The sequence below is a fragment of the Harpegnathos saltator genome, unplaced genomic scaffold (genome assembly GCF_003227715.2).
Source record: "Harpegnathos saltator strain DR-91 unplaced genomic scaffold, Hsal_v8.6 scaffold343, whole genome shotgun sequence".
Classification (NCBI taxonomy): domain Eukaryota; kingdom Metazoa; phylum Arthropoda; class Insecta; order Hymenoptera; family Formicidae; genus Harpegnathos; species Harpegnathos saltator.
In genome coordinates this window covers 456,861-479,718 of record NW_020230143.1, presented here as the reverse complement: position 1 = coordinate 479,718, position 22,858 = coordinate 456,861, and the positions used below count along the sequence as shown (strand labels likewise).

At 44.2% G+C, this 22,858-nt stretch overlaps 1 protein-coding gene across 11 annotated transcripts; it reads left to right on the top strand.

Moving 5' to 3' along the window:
- The first annotated feature begins 88 nt into the window (after positions 1–88).
- Positions 89–18,809, top strand: Pten (phosphatase and tensin-like protein). 11 transcript variants are annotated; one of them, XM_025300267.1, is made up of 10 exons: positions 89–641; positions 2,104–2,496; positions 2,619–2,916; positions 3,005–3,218; positions 3,502–3,631; positions 3,746–4,024; positions 4,122–4,267; positions 4,523–4,683; positions 4,763–5,038; positions 5,252–6,146. In XM_025300267.1, exons 3-10 carry the CDS (start codon positions 2,743–2,745, stop codon positions 5,645–5,647), a joined length of 1,776 nt encoding a protein of 591 aa, XP_025156052.1. In that variant the 5' UTR covers positions 89–641; positions 2,104–2,496; positions 2,619–2,742; the 3' UTR covers positions 5,648–6,146. The 11 variants fall into 11 exon arrangements, with proteins under 11 accessions (XP_025156052.1, XP_025156051.1, XP_011155193.1 ...); XM_025300266.1 differs by having other exon boundaries at positions 89–645; XM_019845340.2 differs by lacking the exons at positions 89–641; positions 2,104–2,496 and adding exons at positions 652–1,140; positions 18,293–18,809 and having other exon boundaries at positions 2,781–2,916; positions 5,252–5,420.
- Positions 18,810–22,858: the final 4,049 nt, after the last annotated feature.

The window sequence follows — 22,858 nt, the reverse complement described above, 5'->3', positions numbered from 1 at the left end:
ACAATTACAAGTGCGGTAAACACAGCGGTTGCTTCACAAAGAAACGCTCCGACCGCGCGTCGGAAACGATACGTCATAATGATAAATTGTACCAGGTGAAACGTGGTTCAACTTCTTGATCGTTTTACATTATTTAGGCTGTTGTACAGCAGCAATAGCAGAAGAATCAAGAGCAGAGAGAGAATACACGAACGACATTCGCGCACTCCTGCTTCTCCATCTCCTTCTCCTCCTCCTCCTCCCGCTCCTCTTGCTCCTCATCCCGCGAAGAGATCCGTAGACCGCGGGCGCGCGCACACGCTGACAAGAGAACGCCGCAACGGCGACTCCGGCAAGTGAGCGAGCGAACGTGCGTACGTACGTGCGTGCGTGCGTGCGTCCGTCCTGGAACGAACCGGAGCGACGTAGCGGAGCGAGTGAGAGAAACCGCCTGCTCGGCCGGCCGCGGGGGTGGAGAGGAGGGAAGAAAGTGGAAAAAGACACGCGCCGTCATGGCGTTAACGTTAACGACACGAGCCGAACGTACTACGACGTGCCGCCTCCGTCGTCGCCGCCGCGCAAGAAGGTGCCGGTAATATCTCGCGCGCGCGCGCGCGTGCACGTGCATTACACGCTGACGCCTACAACCTCGGCTACAGAACGTAGGTACGCCGCAAGAGCGACAGCGACGATCTTCGTCTATTCGTTCCTACAGAAAGAGAGAGGGAAAGAGAGAAAGAGGGAGAGAGAGAGAGAGAGAAGAGAAAGATAGATGGAGAGAGGGAGAGAGAGAGAGAGAAATGTGCGCGGAGAGACAGCGATAGAGGGAGACGGAGTGTAAGAGCTAGAGAGAGAGAGAGAGATAAAGAGAAAGAAAGAGATAGAATGAACGAACTAGCAAGTGTAAGGCCAGCATTTCATTTATCGTACGCTGAGTATTGTCGGATCTGCCGATTGGCTGGTGGCAGCGCGCATGCGGTCGCACATACGGCACATTTGTCGTGCAGTATGTAGTATAACCTTCACTGCATTGTTTATCGGCCGGCCGCCATATTGTATCGTATACGAGACGTCGCAAGTCGGTCTCTGTGCTCGACTTCGTTACGACGAAAATCTGACAACTCTCCGACTGATGCCCCCCCACTTGTTGGGAACCAATCGGTACGTCCGACAAACTTGTCGTGTACGACAAATGAAATGTTAGCCTAAGCAGCGCGCGCGCGCGCGCGCGTCGTCGCCGTCGTCGCCGCCGTCGTCGTCGTCGTCGGCCGTTCTACCTCTCTCTCTCTCTTCGTGTCAGGTCCGAATCGCGCCGTGATCGTGATCCGGCCTTCACCGATCTCCAGAGGAAGCAACATGTGACGCGTCCGGTGCGCGAGATCGCGAACGGCTTTGTCAAGTCGCGCGAAACCACAGCTACCGCCGTCGACAGCATCGCGACCGTCGTCGATCGCGAGAGAAACGAACGGCGCCGCCGCTGTGTGCCGCTCGCGCGCGCACGGGAGAGAGAGAGAGAGAGAAAGAGAGAGCGAGAAAAGGCGCTCCTCTCTCTTTCTCTTTTTGTCTCTCACTCACTCACTCGCTCTCTTTACGGGAGAGTGCGAGCGCGCTTAACCTAAAACTCTCTCTCGCTCGTTATCGCTTCCCTCGTCCCGTCTCGTGTCATCTCGTTTCGTTTCGTCTCGTTTCGTCTGGTCTCGTCTCGCGAATCTCGTCCCGTATCCCGGTGAGTCCGTCGCACCTCGATAAGCGATACTGCGAATAAAGAACCAGACGAACGAACAAGCAAGCAGCAAGCAGGCAAGCGCAAGCAAGCAACCAAGCAGGCAAGCAAACAGGAGCAACAGCAGCATCACCAGCGGTGCATCGAGTCAATCGACTCGATCTCGACGTCGCTTGATCGCACACAACGCCGAGAGATCGTCTCGCTGTCGCATCACCGTCGCATGATCCGTCCGTCAGCGATGCTAACCTGCCGCGCGTCCGTCTCATTGAGCGTTTGTCCGGCGTAAACGCGTGTGCAAATAGTTAGTGCCGCGCCTGAGCGGACGTCTGTGAGCGAATACCTCGCTCTCTCTCTCTCTCGCATTCTTTCGCTCCGTGAGTGTCACCACGTTGTTCCAGGTAACGGTAAAACATCGTAGACTCTCTCCTCCTCCCTCCTCCGTTGGCTGGCGCGGGTGATGATTGTCCTTGTGGTTTCCGGGGGGCAGAAATGTCTGTCTATCTAGTGGAAAGATAAAGAAAACCGTCGACAATGACAATGCTGCGGCCAGTGCCCTTGGTAGTAACTGTGTGCTTACGCAGACTATGAGGAAGTTTCTGCCTAATCCTGGCCAGTATACTCGATAGTAATTACTGAGCACTTGTGGAATCTCCTGAGGAAGCCTCTGCCTGTATCCCACTTCGTGGAAGATACATATACCACTGTATATGGTGTGGGCTTTTGTGTTACGTGTCCTTTCACCAGTGTGGACAGCTTCTCTGTTCTGGACCAAGGCTCAGCTTTCTGTGGAGGTTTGCTGCGTGTGTGTGTATGCGTGTGTGTGTGTGTGCGTATGTGTGTGTGCGTGCGTGTGTATGTGTGTGTATATATGTATGTGTGTGTATGCGTATGTTTGTGAATTATCGGACCTCAGACTCTGGGCATTGGACACTGGTGATCACCATGAAGTCCATGTCCAATCAAGAACCTGCCAAACTAAGCTTCACAGTGGAGACATAGAACACTCTCTTGATGAGAATGCATAAGTAAAAGGACATATGTTCTGGGAATTGATGGGTATATGCTTTTCCTGCAGGAGACCCACCAGTGGCAGGTTGAACAGTAAAATCTCTGAGCATATTTCGGCATCAGTAACTCCCCTCCATGTTTGTCTGGAGGAACAAAGAGGACCAGAACTGGGCTCATGTGACGCCTCAGCTCACAAGCCTCAGGTGAGACTGTGCTTCATGATGAATGGTAGTAGAGCTTATGTTTATATGTGTGTATACTTCATTCTTTTATCTGATAACTTTCACATAGGTCAAAAACACCTTTGAGAATCAAAAGGCAGAAGAAGAAGTTCCCGAGGAGGCAGAGGGTGCATCAGTCGAAATCGAAGCAGAAGAGTTAAAACAGAGCCAATCGAGTATGGCCAATACTATCAGCAACATGAAAATGACTAATCCCATCAAGGGACTGGTTAGCAAACGTCGTAAACGTTTTACAGAAGATGGTTTTGATCTTGATCTCACATGTATCCTTTCTCATTGTATAGGCACAAAGGAAAAGAGTCTCTAATCTAGCTAGAGATATTTGTAAACTTTAAAAATTATAAAATTTAAAATTGGTTCTCTGGTTCTGTCACGTACATAATATTTGATGAAGATATAGTTATTCAGTCTCTATTTCTGCATTCTTTTGTATACTATTGAAAATTAGAACAAATATTCCGCACAAGTATAAACAAATTAATGCATGCTATCTTTGCCTTTTGCTATTTTACTCGTGACAAATTCCTTAATTACTTCTGATATCAGATATAAGAGATAATTTAATAGCAATGGGTTTCCCTGCCGAGAAGCTAGAAGGAGTGTACAGAAATCATATTGACGACGTTGTTAAGTTGCTGGAATCCAAACATAAAGATCATTACAAGATTTATAATCTGTAAGTAGTCGTTGAACTAACATATCTTACATAGCAATGTTGAGGCAAAGTCCCTCGATTGTAGCGAATAATTTTGCTGTCGCGAACATTACATTAACATCGAAATGTGCCCAGGTGTTCTGAGAGGTCCTACGATTGCAAAAAGTTCAAACAGAGAGTAGCTACTTATGCATTCGACGATCATAATCCACCGAAGTTGGAGCAAATCAAGCCGTTCTGCGAGGATGTGCACGAGTGGCTCTCCCTACACAAAGAGAACGTAGCCGTGGTCCATTGTAAGGCGGGTAAGGGTCGAACGGGCGTGATGGTGTGTTGCTATTTACTCCATAGCAAGCAATTTGTCACTGCCATGGATGCTCTTAATTATTACGGAACTAAACGGACGCACGACAGGTAAACACCTCAGAGGTTTATATCATAGAACGTACTGTAAATAGCGCGATGCCCATCGAGCTAACTCTCTCACACTTGATATTACTGTGTACTGTAGGAAGGGAGTGACGATACCTTCGCAGAGGAGATACGTGGATTACTATGCAACTCTGGTTCAAGGAGGTCTCAATTATCAACCGGTGACATTGATACTTCGTAAAATACAGCTGGATCCAGTCCCCATTTTCAACGGCGGTCAAGGAAGTAAGTATGAAGCATAAATGTGTGTATATTATCCCAAAATTATTGAGAAATCGAGATATCGATTTTTGTACATTCCATAGGCTTTTATTTATAATTAATTTTTTATCAATTTTATTCATGCGGAAAAAAGTTTATTGACATTCCCCTTAACTGGTATTTTCATTGCAAATTCTGTTCAACAGTTAATTGATAGCCGTATTTAGGGCAATTTATATTAGGACCTGTAACACACACTCTTTGTATGTTACGTCCTAGGTCTACGTTTTGTAATCTCGGAATCTAACAAAAGGATATTTACGGAAGATTACGAGGTACGGAAAGGTACCTCTTCTATTAATATCTCGCTGGAGAGCTATGTAGCGTTAACGGGAGATATACGAGTGGATTTCTTCAATAGGCCGAAAATGAAACGGAAGGTGTGCCTACTGAAACTTGATTAAGTTACTCCTGCGGAATATACGGTAGCTCACTGGAACGTTACGATTGTGTTCCTAGGAGAAGATGTTTCATTTTTGGTTCAACACATTTTTCGTCCGAGAATACACGACTTCCGACTACGACAATGGCGAATTACCGAGGTCGACAAGGGCATTGAGCTGCGACGGCACGGCTATGGAGTCGCCGATGGTTATGCCGCACGTGAGATCTAGAACCGGATCGTTAGCGAGCCTTGGTCCCATGCCGCCTACTCTTGTTTTACGGATAGACAAGTGGGGATTGGACGATGCACACAAGGATAAGAATCACAAGCAGTACAGTTCAGATTTTAAAGTGAGTACTCTGCGGTACCTATCGCGACGGTATAACAACTAGATTGAGACAATAACACGTAGTAGATCGCGTACTCGATCGCGTCAGTCTTAAAAAGACTCGAGTCAAAAAACGAGACGTTGAGGCGTTCATTCTGATTCGTAGTAGCGATAAGCTCCATGGTCATGCTCGGACGCGATGCCACGCGATCACTCGCGATCTTCTTAATTACAGGTGAGTCTATTTATGCATTGCGTGGGCGGGAGCATATCGCCGGCTGTGCCGGCGACGACGAACAGAACCGGGGACGGTGTGCAGTCCGGGCAGGAGACGTCGAGCGAGTCCAGCGAGGCTGACAGCAGCGAGTGCGACACCACCGGCGATGAGGACGGTTGGGATTCTGGTGAGTCCTCTGCATCTCTGGTGGTAAACCACCGTCAACACCATCCCCTTACACACAGCAGTAGCCGTACACACGTTACCGCTAATCCGCGACTCAGTCTCAAAGAGACCGCCAAAAGCTTGCTGTCGCGCGGCGACAAGAACAGGAACAGTAACAGGCAGAGCGTGGCCGGCGCAAACGCGAAGTGCGCCTCCGTGTTCGCGCGTTCGGCCGCTCTTGACACGTAGTTAGTAGCTAGCTCGCTTCTGGTACTTAAGAAAGAGCAGTTTTTCTCTCCGTCGGTACTTCGCGCGCGCACATACACATACTCTACACACACACATTACACAACACACATATGCAAACTATTTTTCCTCGCGAAATCGCACGACACGCGCGCGCGTTACGCGTTCTCTCCGCGAAATCGCGGAACTATGCACATGATTGATGTATTTTTTCTTTCTTTCCTTTCGCGCGTTTATTTAACCGCTTCGTACGCATAGAATGATGACTAGGACCCGAATCTGTCGCTTTCCTTTGTTTCTTCTCTTTTATAATGTAATCGCCATCCTTCTTTCTTTTTGTACATTTCGTCTTTCACATTCTTTTTTATCTATATCTCTTTGTGTGTATATATATATATATATATCATTCTCTTCCTCTTTTCTCTTTCTTTCTCTTCGGTACCATATCGTGGGACCATGAACATTAGTTTTTCCACAATAACGATTCGTATCTTACCGGCTATAGAATCCGCGTCGACCGTCGCAGTCGCGATTGTTCGCGTAATGCTCGATCATGCAGTTGATGTCATTGAGAGCACCGACTCGCGCTTGTTCGTGACTCTCCGGAGCGATTTATGTAAATCGATCGGCTTACTTTCGGAAAGTGACGCCGTAACCGATGTAACGTAATTCTCGCGACGGAGAGAGATGCATATTCGGGCCCTAGTTATGACATTTGTGACAACGACGCGATCCTTTTATTTCGACACGTAACGAAGTGACAAACCACCGCGAACACGATCGCCGAGCAATTCGCTCTGGCGCGACTCGTGTGTATCTCGAACGTGTGAAATTATCACGCAGTTTTCAACAATTGCAGATAGGTCATTTATCTGCTAAACGGAATCTTCGAAATTGTATCGTAACAACTAAATTTGGTACGCTGATGTCGGCGCAAGAAATTGTCCAAAAAAAAGAAAAGAGAAAGAATCAGTAACTTGTATCTCAATTATTCGTAAACAAATCCAAACGATTCAATAAAAGAAAATTTTTGTAACGTAATTCACAACGGGACATCCTCTCTTTTCATTTTTGTTCCTCTTTTTCTTTAATTCGAAATTCGCATCATTCTTGAGAACGCGGGGCGATTTATTGATTCTCCAGTGATCCGTGCGCATTTCTCTTTATCGGAATCGCGCATATGCTTGCACACAATCGAACTTCTCTGTCGCTTTACCGGAGTTGAGAATCGCGTTGGTACAAAGGAAAGAGAAGGAGAATACGGAATACACACACGCACACACACACACACACACACACACACACACACACACACACACACCACACACACACACACACACACACACACACACACACACATACCACACAGAGAGCTGTCACAGGCTGTGCGATATCCGAGGTCTTGGGTATCCTCTGAACACGAATTTTTGAGCTCGCGTTAACGCGCGCCTCCTCACTTCAATCGGAGCACTCTATCTCCTCGTAGGATAACCCTTGTTGACCATTTTTCTTGTGATTATATTATATCTAAGTGATACGCATACATTTTTATTATATTATATATACATAGTATATATACATTGTATATGTAGACGTTTGAGAGATGTCTGAGAGTAAACGAAGAATTTACAGACACGCAAGGTTAATTACGTTTGACTAATGTAAAGACGTATATGTAGCTTCACACACGTACATATATACATGCATACGTACACACACCTACACACAGCCATTATACACGCGACAGAGACAGACCGTAACATACAGACAGACAGACAGACAGACAGATAGACAGACAGAGTTACTTATAGTCCACCAAAGTAAATCGTAGTACAACTCTTGAACAATTTATGCGCTGTTAAGATAAACGGGATAAGAAAGAGAAAGAAAAAAAAAAAGAAGCGCAACAACGCGGAGCGAACGGTGGTAAAATTCAGTTTTAAGAAAGCGGTGTTAAAACTGAATTTTTTCCAAGCGGTTGCCGAGATCTTTACAGCTCACAACAGGAAGGTTATATATATATATATATATGTATGTATGTATATATGTATATATGTATGTATATACATATATATATATGTTTGTTTATCGTTTATCGTGACGAAGTACAAATTACGTAGAGATCAGCTTTTATATATGTACGTTGTACGTTCGTTAAACCGTCGGGGATTTATATGCGAGTGCCGCGGGTGCTGCCGACTAGAGATAGCGATTTTCTACTCGGTTTACAACGCTAACACAAACGCGGATCAAACGGGACTCAGACTTACAAATAGTAAAAGTTCAGGAAAAGGAAAGAGGAACGAAACGCGTGACACACCAGGCAGCGTCGTATAAAGGTAGATAAAAAAAAGAGGAAAGGGAAAATCTGAGCGTAGATTTAAAAACCGATTGTCTTTCTACTGTCTATATTGCTTTTTAATGTATACAGACAGGATTACACTTAGAGTTAGATACATACGTAACTTTCGTTGCGAATGTATGTAAATATTCATAATACGTGTATATAGATATACATACGATAGAAAATATAAATACATATAATTGACGAACACACATTCAACACGCATCGGCTTCGGGATTGAACAAATAGTTATCACGCAATTGTCTCTATCGAGTGTTTGCAGTTTCTTTTTCGCTAGATTAATTAGGTGAGAAATTGTTAAAATAGAGATACATTAGTAAATGTAATTCTCTCGATTAGCACAATATAGAACGAACGAATAAGCATCGTTTAGTATTACTTTATCGGATTATAAAGCCGAAGAACTATCTCTTTGTACACATACAAGGCTGGATTTGTGATACGGTGAAAATACGAATCGCGCGTTTCATTTTCCGCGACGATGAACCAGATTTTAATGGCACTCGGTCGATACACACGCATAAACACGGTGTCATTGATGATTAGTAATATTTACATATTAGCGAGAAAAGTGAGTGAAAAGAATGAAAAGGAAAAAAAATATAAAGAGCGGGAAGATTTTCAGGTGTCTCCCGTCGTTTTCTTGGTAGCAGAGTTTGTTTCCAACGATAAAAGTAAAAGAGACAAATGGACAGATAAACAAGCAAACAAACAAACAAACAATCAATCAATCAATCAATCAATCAATCAATCGAGTACACACACTCACTCACTCTATACGTTCCGCCGTATTTCTGTGAATACGTAGGAGACAATTATATTTATTGTATAATTAGAATTTGGTTAGAGCTTCTGAATAAGGATAAGATAAATGTCCGTGTGAGATTTTTCCGTGAGGACGACCAGGAACGTCTGTAATCGCGGTCAAAATTTTTCACACGCGCGTGGAAATGTGTGAATATTAGTTGCCTGTTCAAACGTGATGGAAAAGCTCGCGAAGTTCATAGTTCGCGAAGAGCATCGTGCGATTATAGTTCTCAAGATCTATATCTCCCCTTGCCCATGTACCCCTCCTACCTTCAAGTTAGAATAAGATTCGCGAGACACATTTGATTTGTAAATATGTAACAATGAATTACGCCGATGTGTGTACTCGTTGGAGCCGATTCGGCAGGTCGACTCGTAGAGAGTATACGTAGAGGATGTCACACAGCCCGCCGGCTTTAATTTCAACGTCGAATTCGCCAGCGCGCTTTTCAAATCGATTTTTCCAAGCCAATTTTTCTTGGCCGAGGAACGTCGGGACATCCGCGCGCGAGTCGGAAGGATTAGCGCGGAAGAACTCGTCGCGCGAGGTAAATTTATTCGGACGAAGATTCGCGGCGGAACGTGGACAGTTGAAAAGATCGACTTGGAATCGCCCGAAGAGGAGTCTGTCATTGAAATTACGACTACGCGCGAGTTGTGGGATCTGTACATATGCATATATTCCACTGCGTGTGGATTTTCCGGAGACGCTCTCGGCTCCAGGATATCTCGCGACAAACTCCCCTCTCCTCTCCTCTCCTCTCCTCCCCCCCCTTTGATTTTATTCAACACTCGTGTTCGTGTAGGTGTCGAGGACACATTTGTGCCCGGTGTGCGATATTTTTCGGTACGCATGGATGTGTCGAATGCATCGCGGATCGTCCTGTCTCGTCGTGTTCGTTTGTCGACGGACAGAGCGAACGTCGGGAATGATTCGCTTTGGTTCTCTGGTTTCTCGACGACCGACGTCGAACGGGATTATTTGGATCTCGAGAATGCCCAGTTACATTCTCTTCTCTTATGTCTTCTCGTCTCTTCCTCTTACTCTCTCTCTCTCTCTCTCTCTCTCTGTTCTCTTTACTACCGTCTCTTTTCCTTCTGCTCTAACGCTGTTCTCTCGTGTATCTCGTCTCCCGTTGCATGCAAGTAATTTATATAGTCGCGTCTTCGAAGAGATTGTTATGACGTTTGAAACGTGTGTAAGATCTGTGAGCAACGTGTCTGTTTTACTGTTTAATGATTATTTTATTTTGTGATACTATCGTACACCCTCCCTTCTCCTTTTATCTCTTTCTTTCTTTCTCTCTTTCTTTTGCTATCTCCTCTGTACCTCTCTTTCTCTCCCCTTCTCTCTCTTTATCTCTGTCTCGTTCTCATCATTATTAGTCGTATCATTGGTAGAGTATATTGTATTAGCACAATTAATTGTGTCACTATTATAGAAAACGCTACTGCTGTTATACCGTTGCTATATTCTCAACACCCCCAGATCGCGAGAATCGTCTTTATGATTGCCTAGTGTATAATTAAGATGTTAACGACTTTTTCAGTGTAATGTTACGAATGTACTTCTGTAATTTGTACTTTTAAGGATAAGATATTATCATTATTATTATTATTATTATCATCATTATTATATATATATATATATGCATATACATTACACACGAGTACATGATACTGTACATTTTGTAATATTTTCTATTTGCGCCGCCTATCTTTCTATGTAGAGAACATACATGTTACTTTTTTCAATCCTATATTCGGACAATATTTTCTTCCCTACAATATATATATTCTTACCCACTCTCTACTTCTCTCTCTCTTTCTCTCTCTCTCTCTCTCTCTCTCTCTCTCTCTCGCATAATTACCATCGCGTTTTTCTATGTATGATAATCCCGCGCGCCTGTTGGGAACGTCGCGCGTCCGAAACGTGTATGTTTTTAGATTAATACGGATTTCGTGAAGCTCATTTTTTTTCCTTTTCCATCCATCTCATCTCACTGTCACATCACCGCATGTGCTTTCTCACGTAGAAATGTCACATCTCGCGAACCATGTCGCGATCCCAATAAACTCTCCCACCTACTCATTACGTATTCGTTTTTCTCTTTGCGTTACTGCGCTATTTATTAGATCGCAGTCACGTTGCACGAACGACATCATTAAGCGCGGATTCTATCGCGAGATGCAACGGCGCCGCGAACATTCTTTCTCTCTTGATTTTGGCGCGTCATTGTTTCTTTTTCTTTCTCTCTTTTTCTCTTTCTGTCTCTTTTCCTATCTCTATTTTTGCACTGTATGTATGTTCACTGCATGTAGTCGGAATGCGTATATCATTGCAAGTTACTGTTATCGATATATTTGTCGTATTATTATCATTGGAGCATCCGCTGGCGATTTTTCAAGCGGAACGAATGACGTTTCTTCACAGTGAGGGTGAGGGTGTAGGAGGTGACGCGAACGAATTCGACGTTTGTAGAGGCCGATCTTCCTGAAACGATACGAGAACGAAGTATATATCCGATGAATGCATATTTCGAAAGTACAGGCTCGTATCGCCGCGCTCGTACGAGATGGATCGTGCGATTTTTCTCTCTCCCGGGAACAATCGGCAGCAAAAAGAATCGAAAGCAAGCGTTGATTGATGAGAGCGCATGCGCGCGCGCGCGCGTGCGAAGAGCATTTTTTTGCCCTCCACCGTCGTCCTTTACATGTGTAAGACAGCCGTCGAAGATAAGCCTCTGTGTGAACACTGATGACTGACCGATTGTGTCTCTCTGTGTCTGTTCACCCTTAGTGGACTTGGGCCAGCGCGTCGGCCGGTACCGTCTTCTATCAGATGGAGGGATGATAGATCTTTTGTGAGCCCATCGCCAATCACCCCCTAATCATCTTTCTCGACTTCGGTGTCATTGGCATTTTAATTATCAGACACGTACACACATACACACACATGCACACCAACACACATAGACACGTATTATATATAATATACGTATACATATATGCGCGCGTGCCACGCAAACATTATATGTAGCGCGTTACACAGAGACAACACCGCGAGAAACTTACATCCGTTATCATCGCCGAGACAACACACGCACGCACACACACACACACACACATTCGGCGTCTACTACGTTTAATTACATTTAAGCTTTTGTACTTGAGTTAGCATTTTGTTTACGCTACATAAAAGGAAGCCATTGTGATTTTTTTCTACGTAAAGAAGAAAAAGCAAAAAAAAAGAAGAAGAAAGGTAGGAAGGAAGGAAGGCAGGCAGGAAGAAAGGAAGGATATAGATGGAAAGAAGGAAGGATAGAAGGAAGGAGGGAGGGAAATCGATACTAACCGCTATCTTGCCGTCACGATTGATTATGATTTCGCGTGATCTTGTTGCGCGAGCCGAAGCGATTGAAGATTAGGTTTTGCGAGAGTGATTTAAGTGCATTGTAGTGTGAGTGCTGTTAGTGGACGATGAACTGGAAGCGGAAGCAGCGGCGAGCGAGAGAGTATTTATTGTCCGTGTAAGAATCTAATCAAAATTAACGTACTCTTCTCACAGATTCACTAATAACTCTTACCGTTCGTGTAACCACACTTTGTTGTGCATTATTTTTCTTTTTCCTTTTTTTTTCTTCTCAAATGAGTTTTGTCGTTTCTGAACAACGTCGAGCTCTCATATCATTCTGCATGACACGATGATGCTTTCTTTTTCTTTCTCCTCCGCTTGTCGAATGGGTGTCGAACACACAAACAATTTTCGACATGTCGAGTGAAGTCGACGTGAAGATTACGACATGCGAAGATTGCAAGTGATGTGTAAAGATCATTGTACATCGTCGACATTTCTGTTAGGGAATAGCGCGACGTCACACGACTGAATTATCCATAGCGAAAATTGTCCGCGTGAGGCGGAAACTCAGACGGAAATTGTTGAAAACTCTGTATGTGTGAGTGGCGCCGCTTGTACATTGAACGTACGATTTTTACAATTTGTCACGAGTGGGTTTCTAAATTCTCGCGTAACTATAATCGGTGCGTTTCCGATATGCTTTTTTAATCTAAACGCGACGAAAACAAAAGATCTCACCATGGATTACTCTGACAGCACGAATAGCATTCGATCGAACGCGACTCGAGATTTTAGTTTTGCATTAACTTTGGAGATTCTGTCGATGAATCAACGGCACACATTTTATACAATATAAATCTGTTATAATACTTTTCTTTGCACAGACCTGTGATCAATGGTTTCTCTTGGTTCCGTTTCATTTTTCTGACAAGTACGTACATACGCGCAAGTATGTACTTGTCTGTGTATATATATACACACATACAACACACAACCAAACTCCTCTCAAAATGACAAATATAGAAACGTTGTGTCCGTTAAGTAGAAAGAAAGCACGGTCAAAAAACAAATGAACGGGCTATATGGCGTAGCGGAAATGCATGTTTATATATGAATATGAACTATATGGACTGAGATGAAGAAGAGAGAAAGAAAAGAAAAAGAAGAAGAAAAATAAGAAGATAATGCTGTAAAGAAACGAATATTTTCATAAGAATAAAATATCGTATATAAGTCAATAATAACGTCTAGAGAGAAAATAATATGTGGAATATCCGCCATCGATTTTCTTCGCTGAAACAGCCGGTTCTCATCGTGCATCCCCGCGAGAGTCTCTCTCTCTCTCTCTCTCTCTCTCCCCCTTTCTCTCTCATTCACTGTTAAATTTTCGCGCATACACTCACAGTCGAGCGAGATCTCGCGAGGGTAGAAACAAAATTTGTTGTGTATAGTAGAGTTCAATATTGACTAGTAATAACGCGCAGTCTCGGTGTGAAGCCGAGATCGAAAAAGTGATCGTTGAATTCGTCGGAGAATTCACAGCCAAGGCAAGTCCCTCGCGACACCTTTCCGGGATTATCTCCGTGCGCGCGCACAGCCTTGTACTTTGATAAAATTATTACGACTATCTCGTGACGCACCGCGCGTTAAAAGAGGAACACGTATTGTTACTATATTCGCGGACACTTTTCCACTGTTATACAATTCGGAAATTTCGGTCGATCCCCGAAATCTTTCGTCTCTCCTGTGCGCGCGACGGTTCTTTTCGAGGATGAATATTTTCCAAGAAAGGCACGAGAGTACTTCTGCGCGAGCGTACAAACGAAATCCCATTTTTCCCATTTAATGTTCAGCGCTATTTTAGCTTACAGAATGTTTAATAGAGGCACACGCATACACATACAATGTATGAATATGTAGATACGTCTTGCGCGCAAGGATCTCCGTTGCGCGATCTACGGGGATTCTTGCGCAGGTTCACGTGTTCACAGCTGAAACTCTCAGGCTCAGCTTCTTCGGCAATCACCAACTTTTTTCCAGTGCAATTTTCGTTGTTCCGATCCGCATCGGCGACACTTGCGGAGCATTGTTTGAGCGCCACATAATTGCGAGATACAACTCGTATCGGTCGTGCACCGCGACCAGTCGTTTCTCAGAGCGTGTCAGCGTCATCTCCTCACGCGAACGTGGACATTCGACGAGCACCTTTTCCTGCATTTCATTTACACTCTTACTTGACCCCAGGTTCGGAGGTCGTTGACTGTTGCGTAATCGCCGAGGAGAGCTCGCGACTAGATACGATTTTTTCGATTAATAAAACCTACAGGAAAGATTAGTGATTTGTCGCGGCGACTTGCCTTTGAAACGATGTTTGCCCGCGAACTTCGAACTATATCGACTCATTGTATTATTCATTGATCGAATTTTATAGTTCCTCTGAAACAGTTTCTTCGTTAAAGAAACCCACTGAAGGCCATGGTTGTTTAAAAAATCTTTTTTAATTGGAAAATCAGTCTATTCATTTCAAATTAATACAAGAGAGTACTGGAGGAAATTTTTACCTAATTTTTAACTTTTACTAATTATTTTTTCTTAGGCGGGAAAATTGAGCACTGTGAACATGAGAACGAAATTTTATATTATTCAAATGAAAGAGAGAGAGAGAGAGAGAGAGAGAGAGAGAGAGAGAGAGAGATTTTATGTTCAATAAAAAAGAAGTGTCCTATAAACGAGACACCGGGGCTACGATTGAGTTAAAATACAGGACAATTTTCATAGAATGAAACCACAAGTTAAACAGCTGCGAGCTCAGCCAGGTCAAAGTTCCACTATATTTTATGACCATTAGACTATCGGTAACATGACATTTCCAAGTATCGAAGATACAATTCGACGAGCTCGATTTGAGAATAAATTCAGAGAAGAAAAAAGAGGTTCTCGCGGAGGGTCTGTATCGTTTATTAATCGAAAAAAGAAAAGGAGAGACGCCCGGTTCGGCGGGGCTCGTTCCCGCGCGGAGTGAGCGGGAAGAGGGGATGCACCACACACGCTTCCGTGCCGTCGATAGCGAAACCACCCACGGAGGGGGAGGGAGAATCAACGAGGCCACCGTTTTTTCGATAATGACGTTGTACAAAGTACGTGCGCGGGAGAAAACAGAAAAGGGACAGAGAAGAAAATGGAAAAAAAGAAAATGCAAAACGAGAGAGGAAAGCAGACGGTCATCCGATTCCTTCGCTATTTTATGCCTGTGTACCAGCGATTGTTACGTACACCTTTGCATAGTGATAGAAAAGCGACCCTTGGTGCTCGCGTTGCAGAGGCGAGTTGCAGAAACCGCCGAGGAGAAGCGTGTTTTCCCCTCGCCGATAGATAGGATAACACGTCGAGTTAACGCTGCGTGCCCGAGACGAGTAAAAGGGAGTGGTAGCGCGCGAGAAACTTATTTTTCAGTAGCGGACGACTCTCACACAACTCGATTGTCCACCCCGGCCCGAATGTGCCGGGAACACACCGGAGCACCACGAACGAACAGTTGCGCGAACACGACTTTTATACAGCCGCTGATGTGTTTCCGTTACTCCTACTTGCGCGTAGAATTCTATATATATACGGTGATGACACAACGCGATACCGCGTCGTCGATCCTCGATCTTGTACGTCGTAAGAATCGCGCTTGTTACATCGGGCGGCGCAGGAGAAGGGCGAGAACGCGGCAGAGATGTGCTTTCGCGCGGATCTGGAGTCCAGACTTTTGCTCAACACCCGAGAAAACACTCGGGAGAATTCGACCAGAAAAGATCATTCGTCGCGAGTTTCATTGATCACGTCACGCATACACATTCGCTCTCTTACCGCGATATCTTCGATTGTAATAATGTCGTTTAAATTTAAAAACAAAGGGAAAAAGCAAGAAACTAAAAAGAGAGAAAAGAGAGGAAAACAACCGGACCCCGCGCTCGGAGAATACATTTCTTCTTCCGGTTCCCCGATCTTCCTGGCGCGCCTCGTGCTGGTGAGAACTCGCAAACACGTCGGACGAGAACTCCCCTTGTACATTTCATCTCGAACGGCGCGTCTGCCCGACACCCGGGACACCCGGCCGTTTTACATTTACGCGATAAACGTATTTTTGTACTTTCTCCTTATTATTAAATTGGACGCGGGTGCGTATGTGCCGTACCTACACGCGCTCGTGCGTATAAAAATATATAGGATCTCATATTTACATATTGTGAGTATTAATTGACGCTTACGAATTACCGGTGAATTTCTCATTTAGATGACGAGAGACGTTTCTAGATCGGTTAGCGCGCGGGGACGATCCGATTAAAGAGAAGGGAAAAGAAAAGGGAGGAGGAGGTTCAAAAACAGAGAACAAAGCCGTAAGAATAAAAAAAGGTGTGTTTTACTTCGCCGATTTTTTATAAGCACCATCCGTGTCGACGAATAAGATTTTGTCATAAGATTGTGAATATTACGTACGTTAGTTACTGACAAATAAATGTTACACGATGCAGTTTGTGTAAGAATATTCCTTGTATTCTTTCGAGCGAGTTGTCACTTTCTTTAATTCTATCTCTTTCTCTCTCTCTCTCTCTCTCTCTCTCTCTCTCTCTCTCTCTCTCTCTCCTTTCTTCGATTTCGTTTTTCTAATTAATCCAATATCGTTATGTTGTGCAAGGTCTGACTGCGCTTAGCGAAAAACTGCAATTATTCGTGCGGTCGCTCGTGAAAACTTACGAAGAAGTTCGAGCACGTCCGGCCGGAGCTATGCGTTTTATCTCATACGGATATCCACGGACTTGCGGTTACACAAGCCTGTCCTCTGGCCGAGAAAAGAAAAATATGTGTTCGATATCTCAGCAATTATTATTATCATCATCATTATGTCACCGTCCTAGATTGTGTGTCGTTGCTGTCGCGAGCCTCGACACACGACAACGTCCGTCGGCTGTCGGGTCGAGCTGCTAACTACGACTGCTAACGCACGAGAACGCACGATTGACCCTCCCACATTTAATGTTTACTGCGATCGAAACATTTGCAACGAGCGAGTTCCTCAAAAGAGCGCACGAGACACCGCGAATCTAGATGAGTGAGCGATGTAAACGCGCGCGCGCGCGCGCGTCTGCGATTTTATACGCTGCGCGTTCTCTCACCCACAATCAGATTACCTCCACATTGCGTTTTACGAAACGGTAAGTCAAAAGGAGGAGGCAGAGGAGCTAGCTAGCTTGTCAAGAAGTTTACTTCTCGCGCGGAATCAAGTGTAGCGCAACGGAACACACTTATTTCGCCCGCATAATAATTTCCCCCGGGAGTTCGACGCGCGCCTCACCCCCGCCCGAGAACGGTCCAATTCGCAGTTGTGTTTATATATTTAGAGCACCCCGAGAAGAAAGTCGAATAATACAAATGCGTGTGTGTGTGTGTATGTGTGTGTGTACGTGTTCGTGTTCCCTTACCGACGGTGAGGAGCGCAGATCGAATTTGCAATTTAAAGGCTTCCTCTCTTTCGCGGAATTGCGCGCAACGAGAAATCTCAATTCGCGCAACTGCATGGGGAGAACATTCGTCTATAATATTCGACTGCTTTGAAACTCGCCACTAAGATGACCGAGAATATTCGACTGATTAGACAGAATAAATAGTCCCGTATAGGACTTTTCCTCTACAGGAATTTCCTCCATAACCGGGGATTTTCGTTTGGTCGCCGGACGACAGAGAATCAGAACCGAGTATTTTTTTCCATGCGGAAAGAGAGGCAACGCGTCGAACTCCGCGAAAACTGGAGATCAGTAGCGCCGTGTTTTTCCAACACACAAGTGCCTTCTTCTGATTTTTCTTTTTTATTTTTCTCACTTTTTCTCTCTCTCTCTCTCTCTCTCTCTCTCGCTCTGCCTCTTCCTCTTTCTCGCTTATTCTCGCTTATTCTCGCTTATTATAAACATAAACATAAACGTTAATTCGCCGCTCCCTCTCGCCCGCCCGTCCATGACCGTCCCCTCGGTCCTCCTCGTTGAGAGGGAGAGACCGTTGGTTGACCTAGAAAATCCGCGATACACCTCGCATCGCGCGCGCCTTTCTCCAAGACTGACGATAGGTCTGCTTGCAGGGGAGTCGACATATTTGTGACTGTTGAGACTTGACTGATGGTGGGGCCGATCAGAGCTAAAACACTCTTCACTGACGATCAACCGCCTCTCTGACGCGCAACGACGCACCGCTCGAATGATCGGATCGGTCGGTCGGCCGGTCGCTCGATCGATCGATCGAACGAACGAACGATCAGTTGCGAATGATAGGTGAAAAAAGCAAAAGAAACAAAAAGAAAAGAATAACCACCATCGCATCTCTCCCGCCTGTGCCACACATCCATCACCATATGCATGTATTATTGCCGTTACATCCCTCCCTTCCCCCCCTCCGCCTGATCCTCCTCGCCGCCAACGTTACCGACTTCTCGGTACATGAACATACACACGAAGTTACACGCATACGCACCGCTGATGCTTCGCGCGGATAGGAATTGTGTTATGTCGTAATGATTTAGAATTAATTGACTAATTAATTTAATATATAAAACTCGTCGCGTCACGTGACGCGATCGTGGTGATACATGTACACACTGACACACACATATACACACACACACGCACCCACACATACACACACACACACACAACACATGGACGACTTTTATACAAAAGGAACTAGGCCAGCCAATTTTAAGCAATTTCGGAAATGGCTTTCCCCGGAGAAAAGCGTTTGTGGGGGAGACTAATTGAGAGAGAGAGACAGAGAGAGAGAGAGAAAGAGAGAGAGAGAGAGAGAGAGAGAGAGAGAGAGAGAGAGAGAGAGAGAGAGAGAGAGAGAGAGAGAATGAGTGACAAATTGGTCGCGCAATGTCACTTTCGCTTTCTTACATGTATACATAAAGCGATTTTGATTGTAGTTGAATTTTAATCACGTTCAGGTAGTAGCCGGTGTACGTATATATTGATAATTAAATTTTTAAGCTGGGAATATCATGTCCAGTTATAGGACAAATTCTCGTTTCGGCTGTGCTTTTCATTTTTTTTTTTTTTTTTTTTTTTTGTGAAAATTACTTTTACGTCGAATAATTTAATGAGGAATTAAATTTAATTAATTAGGAAGAAGTAGCGCTCTTTTTCTTTGCGCGCGCGTAAGACGATGCGAGGTGAGGCAAAGCGCTCGGTTTCTTCTGTGCAAAAGCCGTCCATTACTGGGAAAGTGCCTAGCTAGGCTCCTTTTTCTTTTGTAAGAACGAACATTCGGCAAAGAGCGAATTGTTTCTCGCATCTCGGTCTCTCTCGCAGCCGGAGACGGATCGATTTCTCGCACGAAATACGACGAGCGAAAGTCTCGAAGGAGTGTTGTCTCGTGCACTCGTACTTGCACAATGGCTTGCGTACGTTCTTTCTTTATTTCAGTTTTCTTTTCTTTGTCGATAAATTAAGTGTGCGTCAAATTGTCATGATTGCGAGCTGCGCTCCTCTCGCAGATTTGCCTGGTATGACATCACGTGCATAAGCAGCGCGGCTCCTTGTTACATTTTTAGGTTTCTTACTTGTATCTTATACTATCACATGATAAATGCATAAGAAAAAGATTTGCATTTCTCCTGAAAGTTGCGCAATATATATCTGTATTATATATAATATGACGAAAACATCGGTCCTTTGTTATATTTTTATCTCATAGACAAGAGTGCATAATATCACAAGATATTTATGTTTCTGCCGAACCCTCCGTTGCAGCTGTAACGTCAGATGTCTCGTGTATTGTCACTTCGAGTTCGTGAGTAGTGGCTTGCAATCGTGAACATTCAACGTGTTATAACTTCATCGGAACACACGTGTGTAAATCGTTGTGCAAACGAGTGCATGTACGGCTTATGCAACGCAACGCGCACGTAAACGAGACGAATCGTATTCTTTTTTTGTTTCTGTTTCTGTCTCTTTTTCTCTCTCTCTCTCTCCCTCCCTCTCTCTCTCTCTCTCTCTCTCTCTCTCTGTGTGTGTGTGTGTGTGTATGTGTGTGTCTCTCTCCCCCCGCCCCTCTCTTTCTGTCTCTGTCTTCTTTTCCTTTCTTTATTTTATTTTTTTAATTTATTCAAAGTCACTCTCGGGGAGAAGAAGAGAGCAATAGTAATATTTGCGCTTGCGTAATTTATTTATTTGCACTTTCTCCGACGTGTATCCGACTTGCTTTCCTTTCTCTTAAATTGTAAATTCGACATCGTGAGAGCGTCTCCTTTTCGGAGTCCTCTCGCATACATGATTGACATTCGATCTAGACATAGATTATGTATGCTCGATTTCTTGGTCGCAACTGTATTTTCGCGCGCTGATATTATTATTACTATTATTATTACTATTATTAATATTATTATTATTATTATTATTGTTAAGTTCGACTTTTTGTGTCGGCTTAATTTTTACGTTATATATTGCCGTTTCTTTCGTTGTCAGAATTAAGCGAAGCCGAGGAGGTCGAGTGAGACCAATCGTGTTAGTTACTCGGCGAGATTGCGCTCGGATTAACTTGTCCGATAATTTCTCCGTAGAAAAGAATCATCCGTTCTTAGCATGATCGTGTTGAGGCGATAAGCAGAACAACAATAACGATGACGATAGGTGATGATTGTTGATTGACATGCGCAATTGGTGTTTAGCAACGTAAATACAATTGTTTCTACGCAGGAATGGTGCGCTTTGTTATCTCTATTATCAGATTGGATCGGATCGTATGTGTATTTTTTATTTATGTCAACGCGTGTAGTACAAGAATTTCTTTCTTTTAAATACTCTACCGATCTTTTCTCTTTATTTTTTTATTACTTTTTCTTTTTTCCTTTTCGTATTTTCATGCCGTGTGTATTTACGACGTGGATCAACAACGACGGAACGTCGTAGAGAACGATGTTGTGCAAAAAGCAAAAAGAGAAGAACATACGCGTAGCATTGCGCGTGAGACGCGTTACGAAAGAACGATAGGCTACGTAATAAGATCAATTTAGCTGAATTACGATATAGATGATCTTTTCTTTTTTTTTCCTTTTTTACGTTAGATCGATAAGAAAGTAGCGATAAATGTGTAACGTCATATGACTTATCACGCGTCTCTTAGTATATTTAATTAATCGATGAAAAAGGTAAAAGCCAGAAAAGAAGAAAAAAAAAGGAAACGGAAATAGAAGAGGAGGAAAGAAAGAAAAGGAAGAGGTAGAAGGAGAGAGATATCTTTCGTTATGTAGTGTAATAAAAGAAAATCATCAATCAATATCTCACATATTCCGCAAGTGTGTAGGAGCTATTTAGACATTAAACATTTCGCGTTACAAAGTGCATCCTACCCTCCCCCCGACGACATCGGATATCTGTCTCCGCGCGAAAGGAAAAAGAAAAAAAAAATAGACATACTCGAATTCGATAAGTGTGAACGTAGAATTCCCATCTCAGATAGATTTCACTACCGGAAGCTTTACTGGGATTAATTAAACTACTTTGTAAGTCAGCGTGCTCGTTTCTCCGATAATAATAATCAGGGCCGCGTGTCGCGATGTGGCCGACGACGACGACGACGACGACGATGACGACGACGACGACGACGACGACGACGACGACGACGACGACGACGATGACGACGACGACGACGACGACGACATGGCCACGAGGACGACGACGACATGGCCACGAGGACGATTTAATCTTAAGAGCTCTATTTATGATATATTAAACTAATACTTCGACTCAGCCTATAGAGTACAAAACGCAACGTGACTTGATCTCAGATAAAAATAGAAAATTATTCGCTTCTGTCAGCCTCCGAAAGGAACGCGCGGCGTGTCTTTCGATTGATACAACGTGTGAAGAAGCGGCGAGGTGTGCGCGAAAAAGGAATCGCGTTAGAAAAGTAGAAAAGAAAGGAACAGGACAAAGAATTTCGGCGCTTGCGAAAACGAAGCGGGGAAAGGGGAAGGGAAAGAGGAAAGAAAGGAAGCAGAAAAGGGAAATCGGGATCTCCTCCGATTCTTCGGTTCATCGTGAATCGATACATACACAGTGAACACCAACTGACAGTGACAATTGTAATATTGATGTAGCAACAGTTACATCAATATTACAACTTCCCCGCTCGGCGATACGAGTATAATATAACACATGTTGCACATGACAGTTACATCGTTCAGTTAGTCATTGCAATATTGACGTAAATGTCGGTTGGTGTTTATCGGTGGTCTCTCTCTCCTCGTACAGACGCGCGGCAGCGACGATCGAGCCATTCAATTCCTCCGATTGAATATTTTTCTTTTTCCTTTTATTTATTTATTTTTTTTGTCGTCGTCCACATCGATTCGATCGACTCTTTCGCGACGAGTCCTTTCCTCGATCGATCGTCGTTCTTACGCGAAAACGTAAACAGCAAAACGTCCGTCTCTCGGCCGAGAGGAATTCGAAACGCACGAGACAGGCTCATTGTCGTTGTTATCGTCACTCACTGGTTATCAGATCGGCGACGACGCGACAAGGAGGAAGCCTTCGCGAGAAAGTACATGCCATAATAAGTAAAAAATCGCGGACACGTCGCGACATGCACATCGCGCACATTCGTCTTCTATTTCTAGAATGTTTTCTACTTTTGTACGCGCGTAACA

What these genes read in the sequence shown, in the direction of transcription:
- Pten (XM_019845062.2), top strand. Translation starts at nt 953, where the DNA reads ATGCGGTCGCACATACGGCACATTTGTCGTGCAGTATGTAGTATAACC. An exon ending in CATTACAAGATTTATAATCT is followed by an intron (nt 3,632 to 3,745) that starts GTAAGTAGTCGT and finishes AAATGTGCCCAG; the next exon opens with GTGTTCTGAGAGGTCCTACG. An exon ending in GGCCGAAAATGAAACGGAAG is followed by an intron (nt 4,684 to 4,762) that starts GTGTGCCTACTG and finishes TTGTGTTCCTAG; the next exon opens with GAGAAGATGTTTCATTTTTG.